Consider the following 18235-nt stretch of genomic DNA (forward strand, 5'->3'; position numbering starts at 1 on the left):
CCTAATTTAATGTAGAAAATCACACTTGATAAACATGTAATTTTTTAGAAATAATAAATGGATCTCCGATATGTGGAGTAAAAATAAAAGCATAATTGAAGCCAAATGAAACAGGTATGTAAGTAAACGTTAAACTCGATATGGTATAATTTTATTTTCAAACGCAATATAAAATAGCTAAAGACATAACAAAAATAATGCTTAAACAAAGGAGAAAACGTATTAATTCCCACACCAATCTTGCCACGTCTAATACCTACATGTTTACATTATTCACATAAACACAAGAGCATTAAAGAACAGAGAAATATAACCATGACAAAACATTCCAGTTCATTATTATACATTCCATGTCCTATTAGGCTTTTCAGTTTTCTAATCTATACGTTTCCAGCATTTTTTTTAATTCTGTAACACTTTTACAAATTTTTAAACTTTCCTTCTCACTGTTCCACTTATTTGTGTTGTTCTTACATTAGATTGTTTGATATCATAATTTGTTCTTAGTTAATATTCTCCTTCCAGAACTAGTTTTTCTATGTTCTGTGGAAGTAGTTTTTTTTTCTTTCTAGCTTTCATAAATGACTTACTAACGGTGTGAAGCCCATTGAGACAACTTTTGTTGTAATATCAGGCTATCTAAATAAAGTTGAGTTGAATTTGTTTCATATTATATTTTACTATATCCTTGTTTTTTAATAGTTTTGATTTATAGAATAAAATGCTAGTGTGTGTTCATAATAGTAAACTTCTTATGTCTTGTTCTGTCATGTTCATAGTGGTTGGAAGGTGCTTTTGTAGGCGTTTCCCCTACTTTAGTTGAAAACAAACAAACAAAACAAAAAAGAACAACCAACAACAGTAAATTCCAGTAAAACTACTATTAGGACATTTATTACCCCCCCAATTTATCCATGCAGCTGTTAAATAGTCCTTGATTTAGCAGAAAACTCCAGAGTATTTAATTAAAAGCTTCAATGGCAATGTCTTATGATAATCTTTATTTGCTTTGTGCTGTCGTCCTCAAATGGACAGTCAGGAGCGGAGACAACAGGTGTTTGTAGCGATGCCCCTGACCGGCCACAGCGCCGAGACTGCGGCTTGTGGTGACCTCTGTCTGCCGCAGGGAGAAGGACTCTTCCCCCGGCATGGAGGGATGAATCTCTGGACGTGTGTGCGCGGGGCCTGACGGCCTGCAAAGCAAAAACAAAAAAAAAACCAAAAAAATTTTTTTGGGGGGCTGCAGACTCTGGGCTTTAGGTAAACCCAGGGTTTGAATCGTTTGTTACAGTTATGCAGCACTGCTTCAACGATGCTTGTAATTTACAGCCGCGCCCTGAGTTTCACTCTAGTTCGTCAGCCGTTAGTCAGCTCTTTGTTTTCGGTTGTTGCCAAATCTGCGCTGCACACAAGGTAACCTATGTTTGCTAGCGATTGTTTGCGCCATCGCTGAGACCGCGGGCTCCTTTCCACAGCCGGCAGTCTGACGGAATGCTACGGGGACGATGCTGACATTCCTCCGTATCCTTCTGACAGGTAAGCTAACAATGCTAGCTAGCAGTCAGCTAGCTCGTGGTAGTGTTAGCACGGAGCCTCATATTAATCGAAGCAGTCCATCCTTTTAAACATTTTTTTTGTTTGTTAATTGAATAAGAAACATGTTTTGAAAATACTTTTCAATATTTTAAATAATTCATAAAGAATCATTTCAACTTCAAAGAGGACCACAACTTTACTAAACCCCAGTCAATCAAAAACATTGTGTCGTTTTAAGACATTATTAAAATTAAACATCTGATGTCAAAGAAAAGACATAAAATCCGATAATTAAATTTAAATAATAAATGCAAACGTTTGTTTTAAAATGGATATATATTTATATATATTTATACTATAGCTAACAAATGTAGCTGTTCACAGAATGCCTGATTAAAAAGTTTATTTATAAGTCTATAGATCATAAGGATTATACTTTAAAAAAAATCAGAAAGTTGTTGGGTTTTAAGTTAAAAACTTTTTTTTAAAACAAAAAAAATGTTTGTTTTTATTTAGTTTGTAAAACGTAGGTGTTAGATTAACTTTGTTATTGTGACATACCTAATAGTTTAAGAAACTGTAAGGAAAATGTAACTTAAAATTTGGATTAAAAACATGGATTAAAAAAAAAACGATCAAAACTAAAAAGAAACTAACAACGACAACAGCAACTAAAACACAACCAAAAGCCTGTCACTGTAATTTTTTTTATTGAGTCTAGCTCAACTCAAAAGACGTCTTTCAAAATTGGACATCTCAATGCAATGCATTACCATGCAGCCCAAAAGTTAAACACAATCAATGAAAAAGTTATATTCTTATTTTTTTATTACTATCTTGTTTTGTTTAATTTTGCTAACATATTTATCTGCTCAAATTTGCTCAAATCTCTTAGTTTGGAGTCATCTGAGAAGCTTTTCTGAAGTTGGAGTTTGAGCAGTGATGCAACTTTGCATGTTTTTTTTCTCCTCATAAAAGGTTGCTTGCATCAAAGTTACTTTTGCCCCATAATCAGAATCTTTATATCCTAATGCTGCCATAAACAAACAAACAAAAAAAACCACATAAGTGTGTAAAATATCTGATACAATGATTTGCCAATGGTTTACTTATAGCCTCATATGCTATTGTGTCCTAATTGTCTCCTAATTAGCCTAAATCCACACTCCATTGCTTCATTTTCCAGTGATCTGGATGCTCATTTAAAGAAAAATGACTTTTTAGTTAATACATTAGCCCTGAAATGTTTGTTGAGAATATTGCATATGGAATCACATCTGTTAACAACAGTTTCTTTTCTCTTTTCATTTTTTCCTGCAGCCCTAGTAGGTTGTCTGTGGGATGGAGTTGCAGCTTTTGGTACGTCTGGGATTGATGTAAACCTGTTTCATCTATATCCGTTCCTGTCTCTTAAGTAGATTTCCTCTGATCCTCAGGTGGGGTCAGACTTGTCAATGGCGATAACAAGTGTTCCGGTAGAGTTGAAGTCCTCCGCCACGAGCAGTGGGGGACTGTGTGTGACCATGGCTGGGATGTCCAAGAAGCAAGTGTGGTGTGCTTTGAGCTGGGTTGCGGTTTAGCTGAATCTGCCAGTCGTGGGGCCGAGTTTGGTCCAGGCAGCGGAGAGATTGTCCTGCACCACGTCCAGTGTTCAGGACACGAGTCGAGTTTGACTCGTTGTGCTGTTGTTCTCCACAGTAACTCCTATTGCACCCATGAGAATGATGCAGGTGTGAGATGCTCAGGTGAGACTCCCCTTTTAGACATGTCTTTAGTAAGAATTTTTTCAGATGTTACCTAACTGGCTGTGGTTTGTATGTGTTTATACCAAATAATTTGACAAAACAGATCTAGCTTGTGCCTTTTTTCCCAGGTACCCTGTTAATGCCCAGTCTGTCCTTACTATCACCTCACACTGTGTTCTCGCCGGGGGAGGCTGTCCGCTTTCGCTGCAGCGTTCTGCTGCGTCACCACCTCAGTGACTTCCACCTGTACAAACATGGTGTTTCCACTCCGCTGGTCACGCAGAGGGCCGACCAGTCCCAGATCGGAGTGGAGCTCACCCTGTCTGACGTAGAGACTTTCCACCAGGGCAGCTACAGCTGCCGGTACAGCATCAAGAGAGGCTTCCCGTCTCAGCTGCTCAGCTCTCCACCCAGTAATTCCATCAACATCACTGTGGGTGAGTCGTAACTGCTGTGCCTAGTTTCTGTTGGAGCTCATTTTTCCCTTAAGGCTTATTGTTTTGCAATCTGTGTTCCTGTTAGTGTGACAGCTTTAGTCACAGCAGCCCCCAGGTGGCAAAAAAAACAAAACAATATAAGCACAAATATTTGGTTCAGTTAGCATGGTCAACAGTTTTTACAGTCCAAAGTCATTTGACAGAAAAAAAGCTTTGTATACATGTGCATTTTATTAAAAAACACTTAAAATATCATTTTTATTTCTTCCCGACTGGGTGACAGTGGAACTTCTGACCCCCCAGCACTGGTACAACACTTCCTCTGAAGCCCCAGCCGGCTCTGTCATCAAAGGGCAAAGTTTTAACATCACCTGCTCCACCCTGCAGCAGTATCCCGGCGGTTCTTTCCAGCTCCGACTGATCCGCTCCAACGGCACTGTGCGCCAATCACTGCCTGCCCTCTCCCAGTCTGTCACCTTCACCTTCTCCAACGCCCAGACGTCCAACGAGGGACACTATTACTGCCTGTATCGGGTCCAGCTGGGAGGACGCACATTTGTGTCCAGAGAAAGCCAGCCTCTGCCTATAGCTGTGAGAGGTAAGGAGGAACCGTAGAAGGCCCGACTTTCAGATTTGTGCTTTGAAGTAAAACAACTGGGTAGAAGAACAAAATGTTACGTTTTTGCTACAAATATATCTGAAGAGAGCAGATATCGTACAATGGAGGTTATAAATGAAAAATGTTAGTTTTACAAGCTTTTAACTTTTAGGATTGAAATATTGTGTATATATATAAATTAAAAAAAAAAAAAATATATATATATATATATATATAATAGAAAAATTGCTAGCAACTCAGTATTTCGTGTAGTTTCTTTTTAGAGAATTACTTAAATTTTGCATTAGAATATCTTTTGACATCAGAACAATTCTTTCAGCGTAGTACATGTAAGTCTAAATTCTGTTCTAAGGAGCCTCAAAGTCTTTGCTATTATTTTCTGTTTTGTTTTTGTTTATTTCTGGTTATGATTGTGTCCCTGATGAGTTCAGTTCTTTAAAGTCCCACTCCAATCATCTTTTGTTCTATTTTCAAAGCGTTCCCAGAGGTCTTTTCATTACAATAATGCCGCTTTAATCTGGAATCAATAAAGCTGTGTCGTTTTCTAGGACATGGTTTATGCAGAGCGTCAGTAGTTCATTAGAAATTCACCTCTGAGTTGTGGTACAGAGCAATACCGCCCCCCTTCCTTTCCCGGTTGCTAAGAGTTCCCTGTTCTGCTCTCTCTCGCTACCTTACAGCCCCTCACACCACCCAACCTAACATTACAGCTGGTAAAAAATGGCGACTAATATCTATCCAGCAGAACAGTTTTGAGTTGGAACGAGGAAAACAAAGACGTACATGGAGCTAGTCGACTACAAGTGGATGCATCAGAATGGAGCGGAGCAGGGAGCTTGTGGCCCACTCAGCGTATTTTCTACGTGACAAAAAAGTTCCTTTTCCAACAGAGCAATTTATCTGCCCCTGATTCACCACAATTGGAAGAAAGAAATGTAATTTGAAGCTTAATATTGTTGATATATGTTAAAACCACTTGAGGCAGTTTTCATTGGAGTGGATCTTTAAAAAGTTTGTCTAAACTTTCCTCTTAAACTTTCTTTGGGGGTTTCTTCCTTCCTTTATTTATTTATTTTTTTTGAACATGGACATCATTGGTCTTTGTTAGATCCTGATCCAATGCTGAGCCCCATGGTGATCAGCTGGCTGGTGTCTTGCCTGACCTTCGTCATAGCGGTCATCATTCTAATCACTGTGGCTAAAGTCTTGTGCCATAAAGAGAGGAAACCCTCTGAGCTGGAGCGGGAGACCAGAACTTGTGAGTCCACTTCCAAAGAACATTCTTATTTTCAGTTCATTTCCTCTAAAGTGTCTTCTGTTTTCAGGTGTGGACAACACTTATGTTGCCTTATCAATTAACAAGCTATGATGAGATGTATTTCCAACAGATGGCAGGTATGTTTTACCGTCCAGAACCGTAAAAAATGTTTTTATCTTAGACTGTTCTTGCAAGTTGTAGGAATTAAGTTATATTTCTCTATACAATGATAATAATAAACAATCCTCCTGATAAAAAAATTTTGTTCTTGTATCTCGCAGATGAAAATGTCCCATTGGACAATTTAATACATAAATACCAGTTAAAAAATGATTCCAGTGATAGTCTAACAAACAGCTGGAAATGGTAGAAAAATAACAAAAACAAAAATATCCTAAACAAAAAAAAAAGTGTATATGTCAGAATTAAACAAAAAGGTTCTTTCCAGGAAACGTGAACCGGATCGACAATTTAAAATCTCTGAGGTTGATCACGCTTCATAAAAGCCTGGTTCTGGTACTACTCCCACATGAGCTCTAGTTAAACCAAATTGTGAAACGGGAAGGTGAAGCGATCTTTACATCTTAACCATGAAAACATGGAATCAGCAGCACAGTCTGCAGTCAGTCTTTAGTCACATTGATCTGGTTCGGGACCAACTGGACAGAGCGACGTTCCATGGCCAAACATTTATGGGACCTTCTGCAGAACTTTCTGAGGAATATTACATTTTACAGTAGCAAAAGTCCAGCTGTTACGTCGTTCAAAAGTGACTACTTTAATCGATTCAATGTTTAAAATGCATTTTGGTTTCTAATCTGATTCCAGGAAATCTTTTTGCAACTCTAGTTCTTCTATCAGACATTAAACTGCAGAGTTAAAAAAAAAAAAGAAGCATTGGAGCGCTCTAATTCTGTTGAGTGTGTGCATGACTTTACCTGGGGTCTGCCACCTACAAAGCCTCTAAAACTCACTTCACTGTTTAGAAAAATACATTTTATGTAGGTTATTTGTGGCCCTTAAGCCATTCCTTTTTCAAATGTAGCTTTTAAATATCAAAATAATGAAACATAGCAGTGTATATATATTTTTCTATATACAGTATATGTTTTTTAATTTTGACAGCAAGTTCCTTTCAAAATAAAACACATTCAAATAAAATAAAAAACTGAAGAAAGCCTACATGACACAATTGGTGTAGAATCCAAAAAAATAAATACATATGAATGCTATTATTTACTGTAGAAACTTTGCTTTTTAACAGATACTAAACACTGTGTACTAAACACTCTGCAGGAAAAGATTTATACGGATTTATTCAGTGAGCATTTTTTCTATAAAGCGTGGGAGCCACAAATGGACAGATGGAGCCTCATGTGGCTCCAGAGCCTCAGGTTACAGAGCCCTGACGTAACCTGTGATTAAGCACACACGTCACAGTTTTACTCTGAAATTTTTAATATTTTCATATTCTCTCTAACAGCTTTGAAGGGACAAACATGTTTCTGCGCTGTAAATCCAACACAATTCCTGTTCATACCAGAAAAAACATCTGCATTTGACATAATGTGGAGCTATTTTTAGATATATTTTAATATTAGTTTTTCTAAGTATTTTTCATTTGATTTTTTTTGTAAGTGAAGCTTTTTAGGTAATTCTATACAGAAAATGTAGGTTTTGCTCTGTTGATGTTGATCGTTGATCGGTGTTTATAACTCTGTTATGTGAAAGAACCGTGTTGTTTTTCTCTGAAACAGAATCACAGGTGTGTGGACGGTTAGGAACGGTCACCTTATTCCACCCAGATGCAGCAGATCAACAACATATCCAGACCTGGTCATCTGCCACCTGCTGGCCACCGCTGGAACTAGTTTAACACCCGGTTCTTAGTGGAGACTGACCTGCAGCCAGGATGGTGTCACTGCTGGAAAACAAAGACTGGGATTGGGCCTCCAGCTAAGCTAGCAGCCACAGATGACTGACATTTCTACTGACACTGAAAGCTAGAGTAGTTTGTAGATTTTCTCAGGCACAGTCACAGGCGTAGGGACCTAAAACTTGTACAAGTTAGACGGAGGAAACTGTGACGAGGTTCATCAGGTTTGTGTGTTGGGTTCTTTTTGAACACGAAACACTACTAACAAAGGTCCACTAGATAGTTAAATACTACAGAACAACAATCCTCAAAGGAGGTTTTTGTACTTTCAGACACTATGCATCTTTTGTCATTTAACGATATGCACTTACGTTTGTAAATAGTAGATGATTAAAATACTGATGTTGTTTGACGGGTTTGTGAGTAAGATCTTACACAAAATACAAATATTACTGGTGGTACTACTTTTTATGAGGTAAAACTGGGGGGGGGGACTAAACAGGTTGGGGTTTATTTATTTTCTACTTTTAAGTTATTGACTTAAACGGGTGTTTTAACCATGAATAAAAGTCTGTTTTCTTATAGAAGCTCTTTATTTATTTATTTTTACAATGAAACCAAGCCCCATGTGTGAATTATAAAGTACAAAAGTGGTTTCAAAAATACTGAGAAATATTTGCTTGTTTTAGTATTTTTGTGGGGAAAAAACAGTCAGAAATCAACTTAATTTACAGATGACACATTTAAAACACCCCCCCAATGTAGACATATGGGCACTAGGGTTTCAAAATACATCAATGCAATTATCTAAAAGATCTAGAACACCAGCTTATCAACTTTAGAACAAATTTGAAGGAAGACACAAGATGATTAAAAAACGACAGTTTTATCTTCTTCTTACACAAGCGGTGCAGCAAACAGCTTCACAAATGACAAAGTAAAAATTCCGGTAAGTTCTTTTGTACCCAAATTTAGATGTTTAAAGAACCGTGGGACAAAGTGACAGCAGCAAGCTGGTGGCTTTTAAAGCTCAAAAAATACAAGATTAAATAGCAAAATAGCTGCTCTGCAAACAAGCCACAACAGTGGAATTCTCTTTGTTGCTGTGTGAAGCTGATGCTTCAATAAGCGTAAAGAAACCATAAAAACCCTTTCATCAGCATGCAGTTAACCATCCTGAAATCATTCTATCACTTTAAGAGGTTCACTGCTCTCCATACTGGAGAAAACAAAGTAGAGGAAGACGGCCACAGCCAGAAAGCACAAAAACTGAACCCACAGCGGGATGAGACGAGGGGACTTTGGCGCCTTTGGAGCATCTTGACCTGATCTGATGGGAGCTGTTTTCGGGCCCACGGGCAATTTGTGCGATCTGGGGAAAACAGCACAAAGTGGACCGTTAAAAGATGAATTGCGATTGATTCTGAGGTGCATCCTGTTTTATTATCATTTTTTGTAAGTTGAAATGCACTTGATCCAAAAATGTGATTCAATTCAGGACAACACTTACAGCTCATCATAATCCCTTCCTCTGTATTCACTGGACCTCGAGTAACCAGAGTAGGAAGCACTGAAAAAAATAACAGTTTACATTTGTGGACTAGTGAACAAACAGAAAACAGGTGGAATTATGGTAACTAACCTGTGTTCCAACTCCTCTGCAGTCTTTGACCTCATATACGGTCTGCTAAAACCACCAGACAAACAACAAATAAAGTAACTTTGTCTGCATTTAGCTCTGAAGGTAAAGTGAAAAAAAACACAAAACCCAGAAGAAAGTGAACTGACCTCTCCATAAAGTTTTCACTTTTGGTCTGAAATACAAAACAAATTTAGGCATTAAAGAGTAGAAAAACATTTATAACATTTAATTAAAGGCTCAACAGCTTCTGATGCAGAATGTCAACTCCTTTATATGATATAAATATCAACGTTTGACAATTATGAGATGGAGGATGCATCATGAACTGCTTCTTCACTTTATCCTCTTCCTCATTTTCTGAGGTGCAACTAAAACTTGGCATGTTTTTACATTTAACAGTGATATCTGTGTCAAGTCTTGCAAACAGGAAAAAAAGACTCACCGGTGTCCGGTACACATAGGTGACTTCCTCCTCTGGAAAAAAAAACAACAAATGAAGGAACAAAGCATTTCAGTTTGAAGGTCAATTATACGGTTACCCATGATTAAAAAAAGACTAAATAAGTCTTTGCATCTTTAGTCCTATTTTTATCTATTCTAAGAGTTTGAAAAAGCTGCTGGTGGTATTGGTTTCCTCTAATGAGAATAAGAAAGTCTATTTATTATCATGACAAAATAATTCCATATGTGTGTTGATTAGCATGTACCTTTTTTAATTCAGCTCTGTTTAGCTTACTGTCTGTAAGATTAGAGCTACACAAACATATTTCAACTGTTTGCATAAAACAATTGTCCTCTTAATATATACATACAAAGTTCATACAATATATGTGTAGATGCCTTTATTATCATTTATTACATCACCACACGTTTTCTGCTATCAAATATTAAAAATGTGTCAAAGTCACAAATGTTAGTATTTGCTTATCCTTTATATTTATTACTCAATTTGATAATTGTCATGTCACTTTTGAGCAAAACACTCGTAAAAAAAACCTTCGCACTCAAACTAAACCTGACATTAAATCATATACGTTTATTTAACTTTTTTTAAATAATGTTTATAATGTCAAAGCTTTTCTAAACTAACTGAAGGAGACTTTTTTTTTAAAGTTTTGTTTTTTCCCCTGAGTGTTCTTAACTGTGTTTTAGGGCCACTGGTCCCGGTCCGGTAGTTCTGAGGAAGAAGAGGAACTTTGAAACAAACTGCAATAAAGTGTGACTTACCTTCCTCCCTGTAGAAAGTTTTATCAGGAGATGGTTTGGCCTGCTTTCTTTTGGCCATGGCTTCTTTGAGCTTTCTCTCGTACAGATTCCTGGTGGAGTCTAAGAATGGAAAATATCACAGGCATGCTATAATATTGCACAATCAGAATAATACAATAAGGAAGCAAAATACGCCCTAAAGGAAACTTAAACATGAGAAAATATAATCCTATGCTTGTTCAATTTCACTCTTTTAACATTTATGTTGTCAAAGATATCTCGGAAAAGATCAGGGGGCTGAAACTGACCCCTGTGGTACCTCAATAATAATTCCATTCATCTATAGTATAAGCATCCAAATTTCAATGGAAAATTCTAAAATGGAAAATGAACTATTTGTTGATGATCACGTGCCGAATCAAATCCCATAAGATCCTATTTCCGTAAGGTGTAAACTAATCTTCAGATAGTGATTAAAATAATTTTACTACCGTCTTCTAGACAGAAAATACCCGTTGTGTCTTCAAAATTCCAATACAAACAGAAGGAGGCCCGACTGAGAGAAGTAATCAGATGTAGTGGCCAAAGTGAAAGTCGGAGCCGCTTACCGACCACGGGGCCGTGCTTTATGCCGTGTTCATCCAACAGATAGCTAATTTCCTCTGCAGACATATTACTAAACAAAGACATGTTGACTTCAACAAGAAGATTTTTTTTTAACTTTTCGGTTCAGGTTGTAGTTACTGTCGCTAAAAAGAAAAGAAAGAGTTGACTCCTCCCACCAGCAGAACGGGTGTTTGTTTTTCTCAAAAGCAACTATGTGTTTTAGTGGAGTCAATCAGCGAGCCAAATGATAAAGATGATCTAAACCCCGCCCTACTTATTGCTCCAAGTAATAAAAACAAACATATCTCTGTTTGTGACTTATTTCCGTTTATTTCTTCTTCTACAGTTTCCACAGTCGGGTGAGGATTTGGCGCCACCTGCAGGCAGATTCTAATGCCTACATTTTTGGTTCTCATAGGAAACAAGTATTTTAACAGAAAAGAGAATAAATAAAAACTTTGTAAAACAAAAGTGCCTATCTAAACTGGTCCATTTTTGTCAAGGCAGTATTATATTATGTTTTTGTGTGTCTGCATTTATTTTGGAACAGTCATAATTTATGCAATTTTAGTTTTAGCTTCACTTCACTGTCTACCTGTCTATTATAGAATTTGCATAAAAATAAGTTGTTTGTTCATCAAGTTCTTTCATGGGCTGGACCGCACCTTATTATGCTCATCCTTCCTTTAGGAGAAATCTAAGGTCAGTTTTTGCAGATGTCTATGAGAATCTATTTCTGTTTACGTTCTTTTAATTTAAAATAGTTGTGTTTTTTCCCCCCAATTCCATCTTTAGAAGAAGAAAAAAACCTGTTCATGTGGTGTTTGAATTTAGGTATTTTAGTTGAAACAAATTCAATTACTAAAGATCGGTTGGATTGAAGATGACCAAACATAAATGTTGGAAGACAAAAATTAAATTGTAAACAGTAATTTTGACTTTGGTCTTTAAACCAGACAAAATTATTGTTGAATAATGTTCTTTAGCTATTTTTATTGCTTTATTTATGTAGTTTTGCACATTATCCTCTGATTCTTTATTGTATACTAAAGCAAACACTACAATAAATTAACAGGAGACAACAATACAGTAATGTTAATAACTAAAAAAACACTGTATTTTATTTTGAGATTTAAAAACATTCAAATTTACCAAAAAAATTACAGACAAAGGTAATTGAATTTAATCATTTATATACATAAATCAGTCAGTGTTATTTCAAAGGAAGGATCAAACATTCACTCAACTTCAAGTCAAAATAGCTTAAAAAAGTTACTTACTTCTATACAAGTCATCAATGTCAACATAATTTTTATTACATATAAAAAGTTTAAAAAACAAAATTAGCCGGTGTCCTAAAGGAAGAAAAACTGACTGAACCAGTCCGCCCGGTCTGTGGTCAGATAGAACATCAGCAGGCCCATCACCATTACCACAATCATCTTCAAAAGCAGCTTCAGGAACTGGGGACTCTGCATGAAAAAGGACAGGTTAATCTAAGCTTGAGCAACCATTTAGATGGGACCTTCAGTCCAGACATGGAGAGCGCACCTCATGGTGTTCTGTGCAGGTGGGCGTGTTGCTAACATCTGCTGCTCTTTCTTGCTGCTGATTGGTCGGGGGATCAGATGCAGGTTCTATTTGAAGCGTGTCTTCTGTTTCTATCAGTTCCTGATAAATAAAAAAAAGAAGCATCTGTGTGTGCTCTCTGGGCTTAATGTGGGTGTCTGCTGTGAGCACTCATCTGTTTCCACATGCAAATTATTTTTACCTCTGATCCTCCTGCAGAGTCAAAATCCTCATCTCTGTTTGAAGAGCTGGTGTCTGAATCTCTGTCACTACTAAGCAAATAAACAGGAAGAAGGCTTGGTGTTTTGATTTGATCATATTTACATTTTTCTAATGCGTGTTGGTTTCACTGTTAGACACTGCTGCTTACTTACCTTTCATTGTCATAGTGGATGACTTGGGATAAGGGGTTTGAACAAAACTGAACTTTTGTTTGTCTCTCTGAAAATGTGACATTAGAAAATACGTTTTTAAATTAAACTAAGGATGGTGCTGATCTTTTCATATTCTTCTGTCATGAGCACTCACCTTCTACCGCGTCGTCCTCTTCGCTGTCATTATAAAACCTGTAGAAAGCCTCAATTCTCTCATGTTCCTGTTCCCACCTGTCTTTTTCATCCTCATCGTCTCCTAGTTCCCCCTGCTCATCGCTCCAGGTGCTACTTTGTTCATTTTCAAACAAAAAGTCATCATCAATTGATCCCTGATTGGAAGGATTTGCCTCTTTTCTTTCCTCGTTTTGTGACGTGGACATTGTGTTTAGGTCGTCATCTGGAGTGTGGTTTGCATATGACGGTGGTATTACTTTCTTATCTAGTTCTTCTGTGCTCGACAGTGTTTCAAAGGGCATGCTGTCAGTTTTCAAAAGGCCTAAATTTGTGATTTCATCTCTGTTATTTGTGAAATGATGGTCATCAGAGGCTCCCCACCTGGACAACACGGCAATTCCTTCCCCATAAAGCTGAATGTTCCCTGTGAGCTCGGTGTTTATGGGATCATGCAAGCTCATGGTCTCTGCTGGCTCCTCTGTGGTTCTGGTCAGTTTCTGATCATCATCGCTGGGTGTGGAAGAACCACTTTCCTCAGTCTCATCTCCATCATCACCTCCACTTGCTGCCAAAAAAAGCTGAGGTTGTCCCTCATCTGGGCTCAACATCATATTTTCATATATCTTTAAATCTATGCTGTACAGAATTTCATCTTCCTTCTCATCATCAAAGTCTTCAGCTCTGGTCTTAACTTCCTCAACATTCGTATTCTGCCCTACAAAAGGTTCATTGTTCATCTTCTGCTCTGGGTCATTTCTTCCTCCTTCTGCGTATTCACAGGAAGAAAAGTCAGAGGGATAATCTGCAAAGCTCTCACCTGCCTCCTGGTGCTCCTCCCCAGAAAATTCAGCTATTTTCTCCACGCACTCTTCTTCACTATCAACTTCAGCAATGAGATCTTGCAGGTATTGCAGCGATATGTCTGGAAACGTCAAACTTGTTCTCTCATCCTCTGACGGAGCGCTTTCCTCATGTTTTTCTTTCACCTTCTCAGACTCAGATGAGTCCGCTTCTCTTTCTTGCTCATCCTCCTTCATCGTTATCATCATCGTCATCTCACTGCCTCGTTCAGGGATGCCACCAAAATAGCCCACATCCTCATCCCCTTCAACCTCATTGTGTTGAAGGTCTAAAGGTCGTCCCTCAGTAAAGATCTTGTCCTCTTTATCGGCGCTGAGGTGCTTTTCACTGCAGCAAGCTTCCATCAGCAACTCCCCTGGTTCCTCTGCTGTCCCCGATCCAACCTCTTCAGCTTCTCCAGAGACGGAACCTTCCTGGTCCGAATCTCCATCCGAGCTTGTGCAATCTCTCTCTGGTGTGTCACCTTTCAAATTCACCTCAGGAGGTTCATCGCCATCCTTCTCTTCGTCAACTCTTCCTGCCATAAAAGAAACATCTTCTATCGCTTCGTCTAACAAAGCTCCGCTCTCAGCAGCTGCTTCCTGGAGCAAAGCTTTGCCTGTCGTCGTGTCTTCTGTCTCTTCTCTCCATCTTTGATCATCAAAACTTAGGCTCTCAAAGTCCAGATCTTCATCGCGGAACGATGGGACAGAAGTCTCTGCAATAACATTGACCAAAATTCATGTTTTTGAAAATAATTTTCCATGAAACCAGATGAAACACCTAATCAAAAAAACAATAAGACAGATTATTTCTCACCTGAAAATGCATCTGTGAAGAAATCTGCTAAATTTTCCATCTTAACAAACAGAAAAAATAACAGGTTTATTGAGCTGTAATATTCTATAACCAAAAATTCATCTCAGCTGAAGCAGACAGTCCTACAGCTCAAAAAGGAAGAGAGGTCACAGTATCTTGCACTTGGTTTTGCTGTAAAGCAGTTTCCTGTTGAGCAGGTTGGACACAAATTGCAGAAGAGGGCTGGAGTTTTGGGTTAAAAAGCAAACTGCAAACTTACCACCAAACAGAGGAAGATGCAAGATGATTCCTCCACCAAGTGAGATCGCGAACTGAAGTTTTGTGTTTTTTTTTTTTTTTTTTGTTGCTGCACTGAGGCACCTCTTCATGAGCTCACGAAACGATGTCAGCTTTGATGTGGTTTCAGTTTCACGATCTCGACACAAAATCCTCCGGTGAAACACATAGCTAGTGTTAGTGTGACAGAGTTTGAGGAAGTTACAGATGTTATAAAAGAATCAAAAGTGTCAGGATAACTGCTGTAAATTCCTTTATTTCATTAAAATCAATTAAAAAACAGTTGGCTTGTCTTGTGGATGGGTCTAGAGTTCATGGCGGAGCAGGTAGCGATGATTGGGCTTCAGGTCAACTTCCACAGGAAAATGGTCACTCACCTGAAGAGCCTGCAGCAAAATTAGGGCAAAAACATAGTTTTATGTTTCACTTAAACTGACGGAAGTCACACAACACTTTAGTGAGGTTCACCTCTGCCTCTGAGAGATGAAATTTCTTTTTAAAGTTGAATGGTTGAGCTGAATCTGGTACAATGCTGGTCAGAATCTCACGACCGTACACGATGATCCTGTGTGAACATGTAAAAAAACCACCATGGTTGAGGTTAAAAAACCTTTCATGTGTGCATGTTACTGAAAATATTGGATTGGGTTATATTAAGCAATCAAAACAAAACATATATATATATCTATATATAGACGGGGTGGCCGTGGTGCAGAGGCAGAGCAGTCAACCCCTGATCAGAAGATCGCAGAATCAGTTAAAATTTCACATTTTACATTTAAAGAAGATACACTTCAATATGTATAGATCCACATACTCACAAACAATAAATGATGCCATTATAATGACTCTCAATCTTAAATGTGAAGTTTTTCAGAAGAGTTTCAGTAATGGCTTGAAAAGGGATGGGAGGAAGGGAATTTCTCTAAAATGAGTCTCTGACCTGTCATAAGCGCAGTGCTGCTTCTCCCTCACTGTGGTGTCCTGATCGTCTCCGATTAACCAGTGATATTTGGGGTCACTCTTCAAGCGGACGGACCTCCATCCCTTCATGGTGACGTAGGTGCAGCCAGCATTCAGGTCCCCCAAGATGATCACATTCTGGTGGGAATGAAATGAAGCAGGAAGTACAGAACCGTGAAACCATTAGGTATGGAGAGAAAAGTGATGAATTTTAAAGCTCTGGATAATAAAGGTGGGAATGAACATACATCCGTCTTCCACTTTTGGTGAACCCCCTTGACAACAGTGTGTAGTTCATCAATCTCCTTCATGGCAGTTTTAGGACTTGTGTGGTGTCCAATCAGGACAAAATCCTTAACCACTGAGTTGGAAGCAGAGATTTCCAGTCATTACATCATTCACGAGGGATATTATGCTGTCTACACAAAAACTGTAGACCAAAAAACCACAAGTTTCTCATCCCTCCCTCACTACATGATACTGAACCCTTATTTCCTTATTTTGCAGTAAAACTGATCAATATACATTTCTTCTTTTGGTAGAAGAAACCAAAATAAAAATGCTTTTTGAGCAGAAGGAGCAATGTTGTGTTACTGAAATCATTGATTGATGGTTAATCTGATACTTTCTCTCATCTTTTTCTCCACTTTTGACATCCAATCATTTCATGAAAGATTTAGCTGAAAGACCCACTCTATTGAAAATGATGTTTTTTACGTGCTTTTGTGGCATTTTTGGATTATGGGGGAAACATATAAAATTCTATTTCTGAGTATTGTCAGAGCAGAAGAAAAATTGCATTTTTAAAAGATCAAATTTGTAACATGAGTTACTTAGGCAAGCCACAAGCAGACTACTAAATCCATATATGTCTTTGTTTTCCTCGTCAGAGCTAGAATCTGGTTCAAAACTGTAATGCTGCTCTTGCACTGATAATGTTAGGCTGTGGTTGTGAGGGGATGCATGCTAGATGTAAGCTAGGAAGAGGTGACAGACTTACAGTTCTGCCCAAAACTCAGAGGGGAATTTCTAATGAGCTGCTGCCACTCAGCTTTAAATATTTGTCCTTTTCTTTTGTCTAAAAGTGCAGAATCATAATAATAAGACCACTGGGAATGCTTTTACAACAGATGAAAAGATGGTTGGAGTGTTGACAATGTTTTTCCTCACAGTCTTGAGATGAAAATAAATTGCTTTAATTGCACACAATTCAAGGCTCTTGAAGTGTTTTCTCTTAGAGACATTTATCACTTGTTCTTACGTGTGGTGGGAGAGTGAAAGCGGATGATGAAAGGCCCTCTGGAGAAAACATCTGTCTTATTTGGGTCTTTTCCTTCCAGTCCAGGATACTGATAATGGTCCTTCACTTTCAAGACATTGCTCCTGAAGAAGGTCAGACAAGTGAGGACGACAAGTCCAATCACAGGACCAGGTCAGAATGCTGCAAGTGTTACCTGTAAATGTAGACATACTGCTCTTTGTAGCTTTTTTTCCCCAGCCTTTCACTTTCTAGATAGGAATAGGTGTTGGATTTGTCAAATCTGCAGACAAAGGAGTGACTGACGGTTTTGCTTTGAACAGAACTTTGTAAAATGTGACAAATATTTTCCATTTTTAAGGTTTTTACCTGTTAAGTTCCTTCACTAAAGCTTGGATTACTGCTCCTTTAGAGTCTCTGACCTCCTGAATAAGACACAAATCACACCGAGAGAGAATCTTGGAAGAACAAAAAAAAAAAAGCCTAATCAGTTTTTACGGTTGTCACTTTAGAATTTCTGTGAACACACAAGTATACCTTGAGTAGAATACTCATAACTTTCTGGTTGTTTGCTTTAGATTCTCCAAAACTCTGGACATTGAAGGCACAGATTTTCAATGAAGATGCAACGCAGAACAAAACGCACAGCCCAACAAGGATCAGCAACTCTCCAGCCCTCATGTTGCAGATGAGTGTTCCTCTGTGAGCAGAAGAGTTTGGCCAGTTAAAAATGTCTTCTCTGTCCACCAGCACCGCAGCCTCTTACCTTCAGTAAGATGGTCCGAGGGGCCCTCCTCTTTACTGAGCTGCAACAGATTTGAGGAACATGCAGGTGAAGGGAGGTGAAAGGCAGGGATGTGCTGCGTCAGTGCCTGGGAGAATGGAGCTTTATCTGGAACTGTTGAAAGTGCCCGGGACAATGAACAACCACCAGAAGAGCTTTTGTCTCCACATTTGAGGGAAATCAGACAATACATGTTCACAAACGTTCACAGATGTTTTTGAACTTGACAGATGTGACACACAGGTTTCCTTAT

At 38.3% G+C, this 18235-nt stretch overlaps 4 protein-coding genes across 10 annotated transcripts; 1 reads left to right on the forward strand and 3 right to left on the reverse strand.

Annotated features, from left to right (window-relative positions):
- The first annotated feature begins 1046 nt into the window (after positions 1 to 1046).
- Positions 1047 to 7883, forward strand: LOC101163573. 2 transcript variants are annotated; one of them, XM_020704584.2, is made up of 8 exons: positions 1047 to 1536; positions 2857 to 2895; positions 2973 to 3281; positions 3410 to 3718; positions 4002 to 4316; positions 5446 to 5595; positions 5663 to 5729; positions 7346 to 7883. In XM_020704584.2, the coding sequence occupies exons 1-7, from the start codon at positions 1506 to 1508 to the stop codon at positions 5704 to 5706; spliced, it is 1197 nt and encodes a 398-aa protein (XP_020560243.1). In that variant the 5' UTR covers positions 1047 to 1505; the 3' UTR covers positions 5707 to 5729; positions 7346 to 7883. The 2 variants fall into 2 exon arrangements, with proteins under 2 accessions (XP_020560243.1, XP_004070718.1); XM_004070670.4 differs by having other exon boundaries at positions 1049 to 1536; positions 5663 to 5732; positions 7353 to 7883.
- Positions 7884 to 8045: 162 nt separating this feature from the next.
- On the reverse strand, positions 8046 to 11234 carry emd (emerin). 2 transcript variants are annotated; one of them, XM_011477000.3, is made up of 7 exons: positions 10928 to 11234; positions 10341 to 10439; positions 9556 to 9587; positions 9260 to 9285; positions 9114 to 9155; positions 8982 to 9041; positions 8046 to 8843 (listed from the first exon to the last, which is right to left on the reverse strand). In XM_011477000.3, the coding sequence occupies exons 1-7, from the start codon at positions 11007 to 11009 to the stop codon at positions 8654 to 8656; spliced, it is 531 nt and encodes a 176-aa protein (XP_011475302.1). In that variant the 5' UTR covers positions 11010 to 11234; the 3' UTR covers positions 8046 to 8653. The 2 variants fall into 2 exon arrangements, with proteins under 2 accessions (XP_011475302.1, XP_004070443.1); XM_004070395.4 differs by having other exon boundaries at positions 9114 to 9158; positions 10928 to 11229.
- Positions 11235 to 12015: 781 nt separating this feature from the next.
- Positions 12016 to 15114, reverse strand: LOC101163816 (enolase-phosphatase E1). 5 transcript variants are annotated; one of them, XM_020704585.2, is made up of 8 exons: positions 14961 to 15114; positions 14702 to 14741; positions 13860 to 14600; positions 13023 to 13607; positions 12869 to 12935; positions 12697 to 12766; positions 12477 to 12596; positions 12016 to 12397 (listed from the first exon to the last, which is right to left on the reverse strand). In XM_020704585.2, exons 2-8 carry the CDS (start codon positions 14739 to 14741, stop codon positions 12281 to 12283), a joined length of 1740 nt encoding a protein of 579 aa, XP_020560244.1. In that variant the 5' UTR covers positions 14961 to 15114; the 3' UTR covers positions 12016 to 12280. The 5 variants fall into 5 exon arrangements, with proteins under 5 accessions (XP_020560244.1, XP_023812318.1, XP_023812317.1 ...); XM_023956550.1 differs by having other exon boundaries at positions 13023 to 13153; positions 13424 to 14600; XM_023956549.1 differs by having other exon boundaries at positions 12697 to 12763; positions 13023 to 14600.
- Positions 15115 to 15213: 99 nt separating this feature from the next.
- On the reverse strand, positions 15214 to 18071 carry LOC101156652 (deoxyribonuclease gamma). The gene is made up of 9 exons (XM_004070396.4): positions 17965 to 18071; positions 17736 to 17898; positions 17568 to 17656; positions 17395 to 17481; positions 17202 to 17323; positions 16189 to 16301; positions 15921 to 16078; positions 15446 to 15542; positions 15214 to 15363 (listed from the first exon to the last, which is right to left on the reverse strand). The coding sequence occupies exons 2-9, from the start codon at positions 17877 to 17879 to the stop codon at positions 15283 to 15285; spliced, it is 891 nt and encodes a 296-aa protein (XP_004070444.1). The 5' UTR covers positions 17880 to 17898; positions 17965 to 18071; the 3' UTR covers positions 15214 to 15282.
- Between the last annotated feature and the right edge of the window lie 164 nt (positions 18072 to 18235).

Source organism: Oryzias latipes, chromosome 7 (genome assembly GCF_002234675.1).
Source record: "Oryzias latipes chromosome 7, ASM223467v1".
NCBI lineage: Eukaryota > Metazoa > Chordata > Actinopteri > Beloniformes > Adrianichthyidae > Oryzias > Oryzias latipes.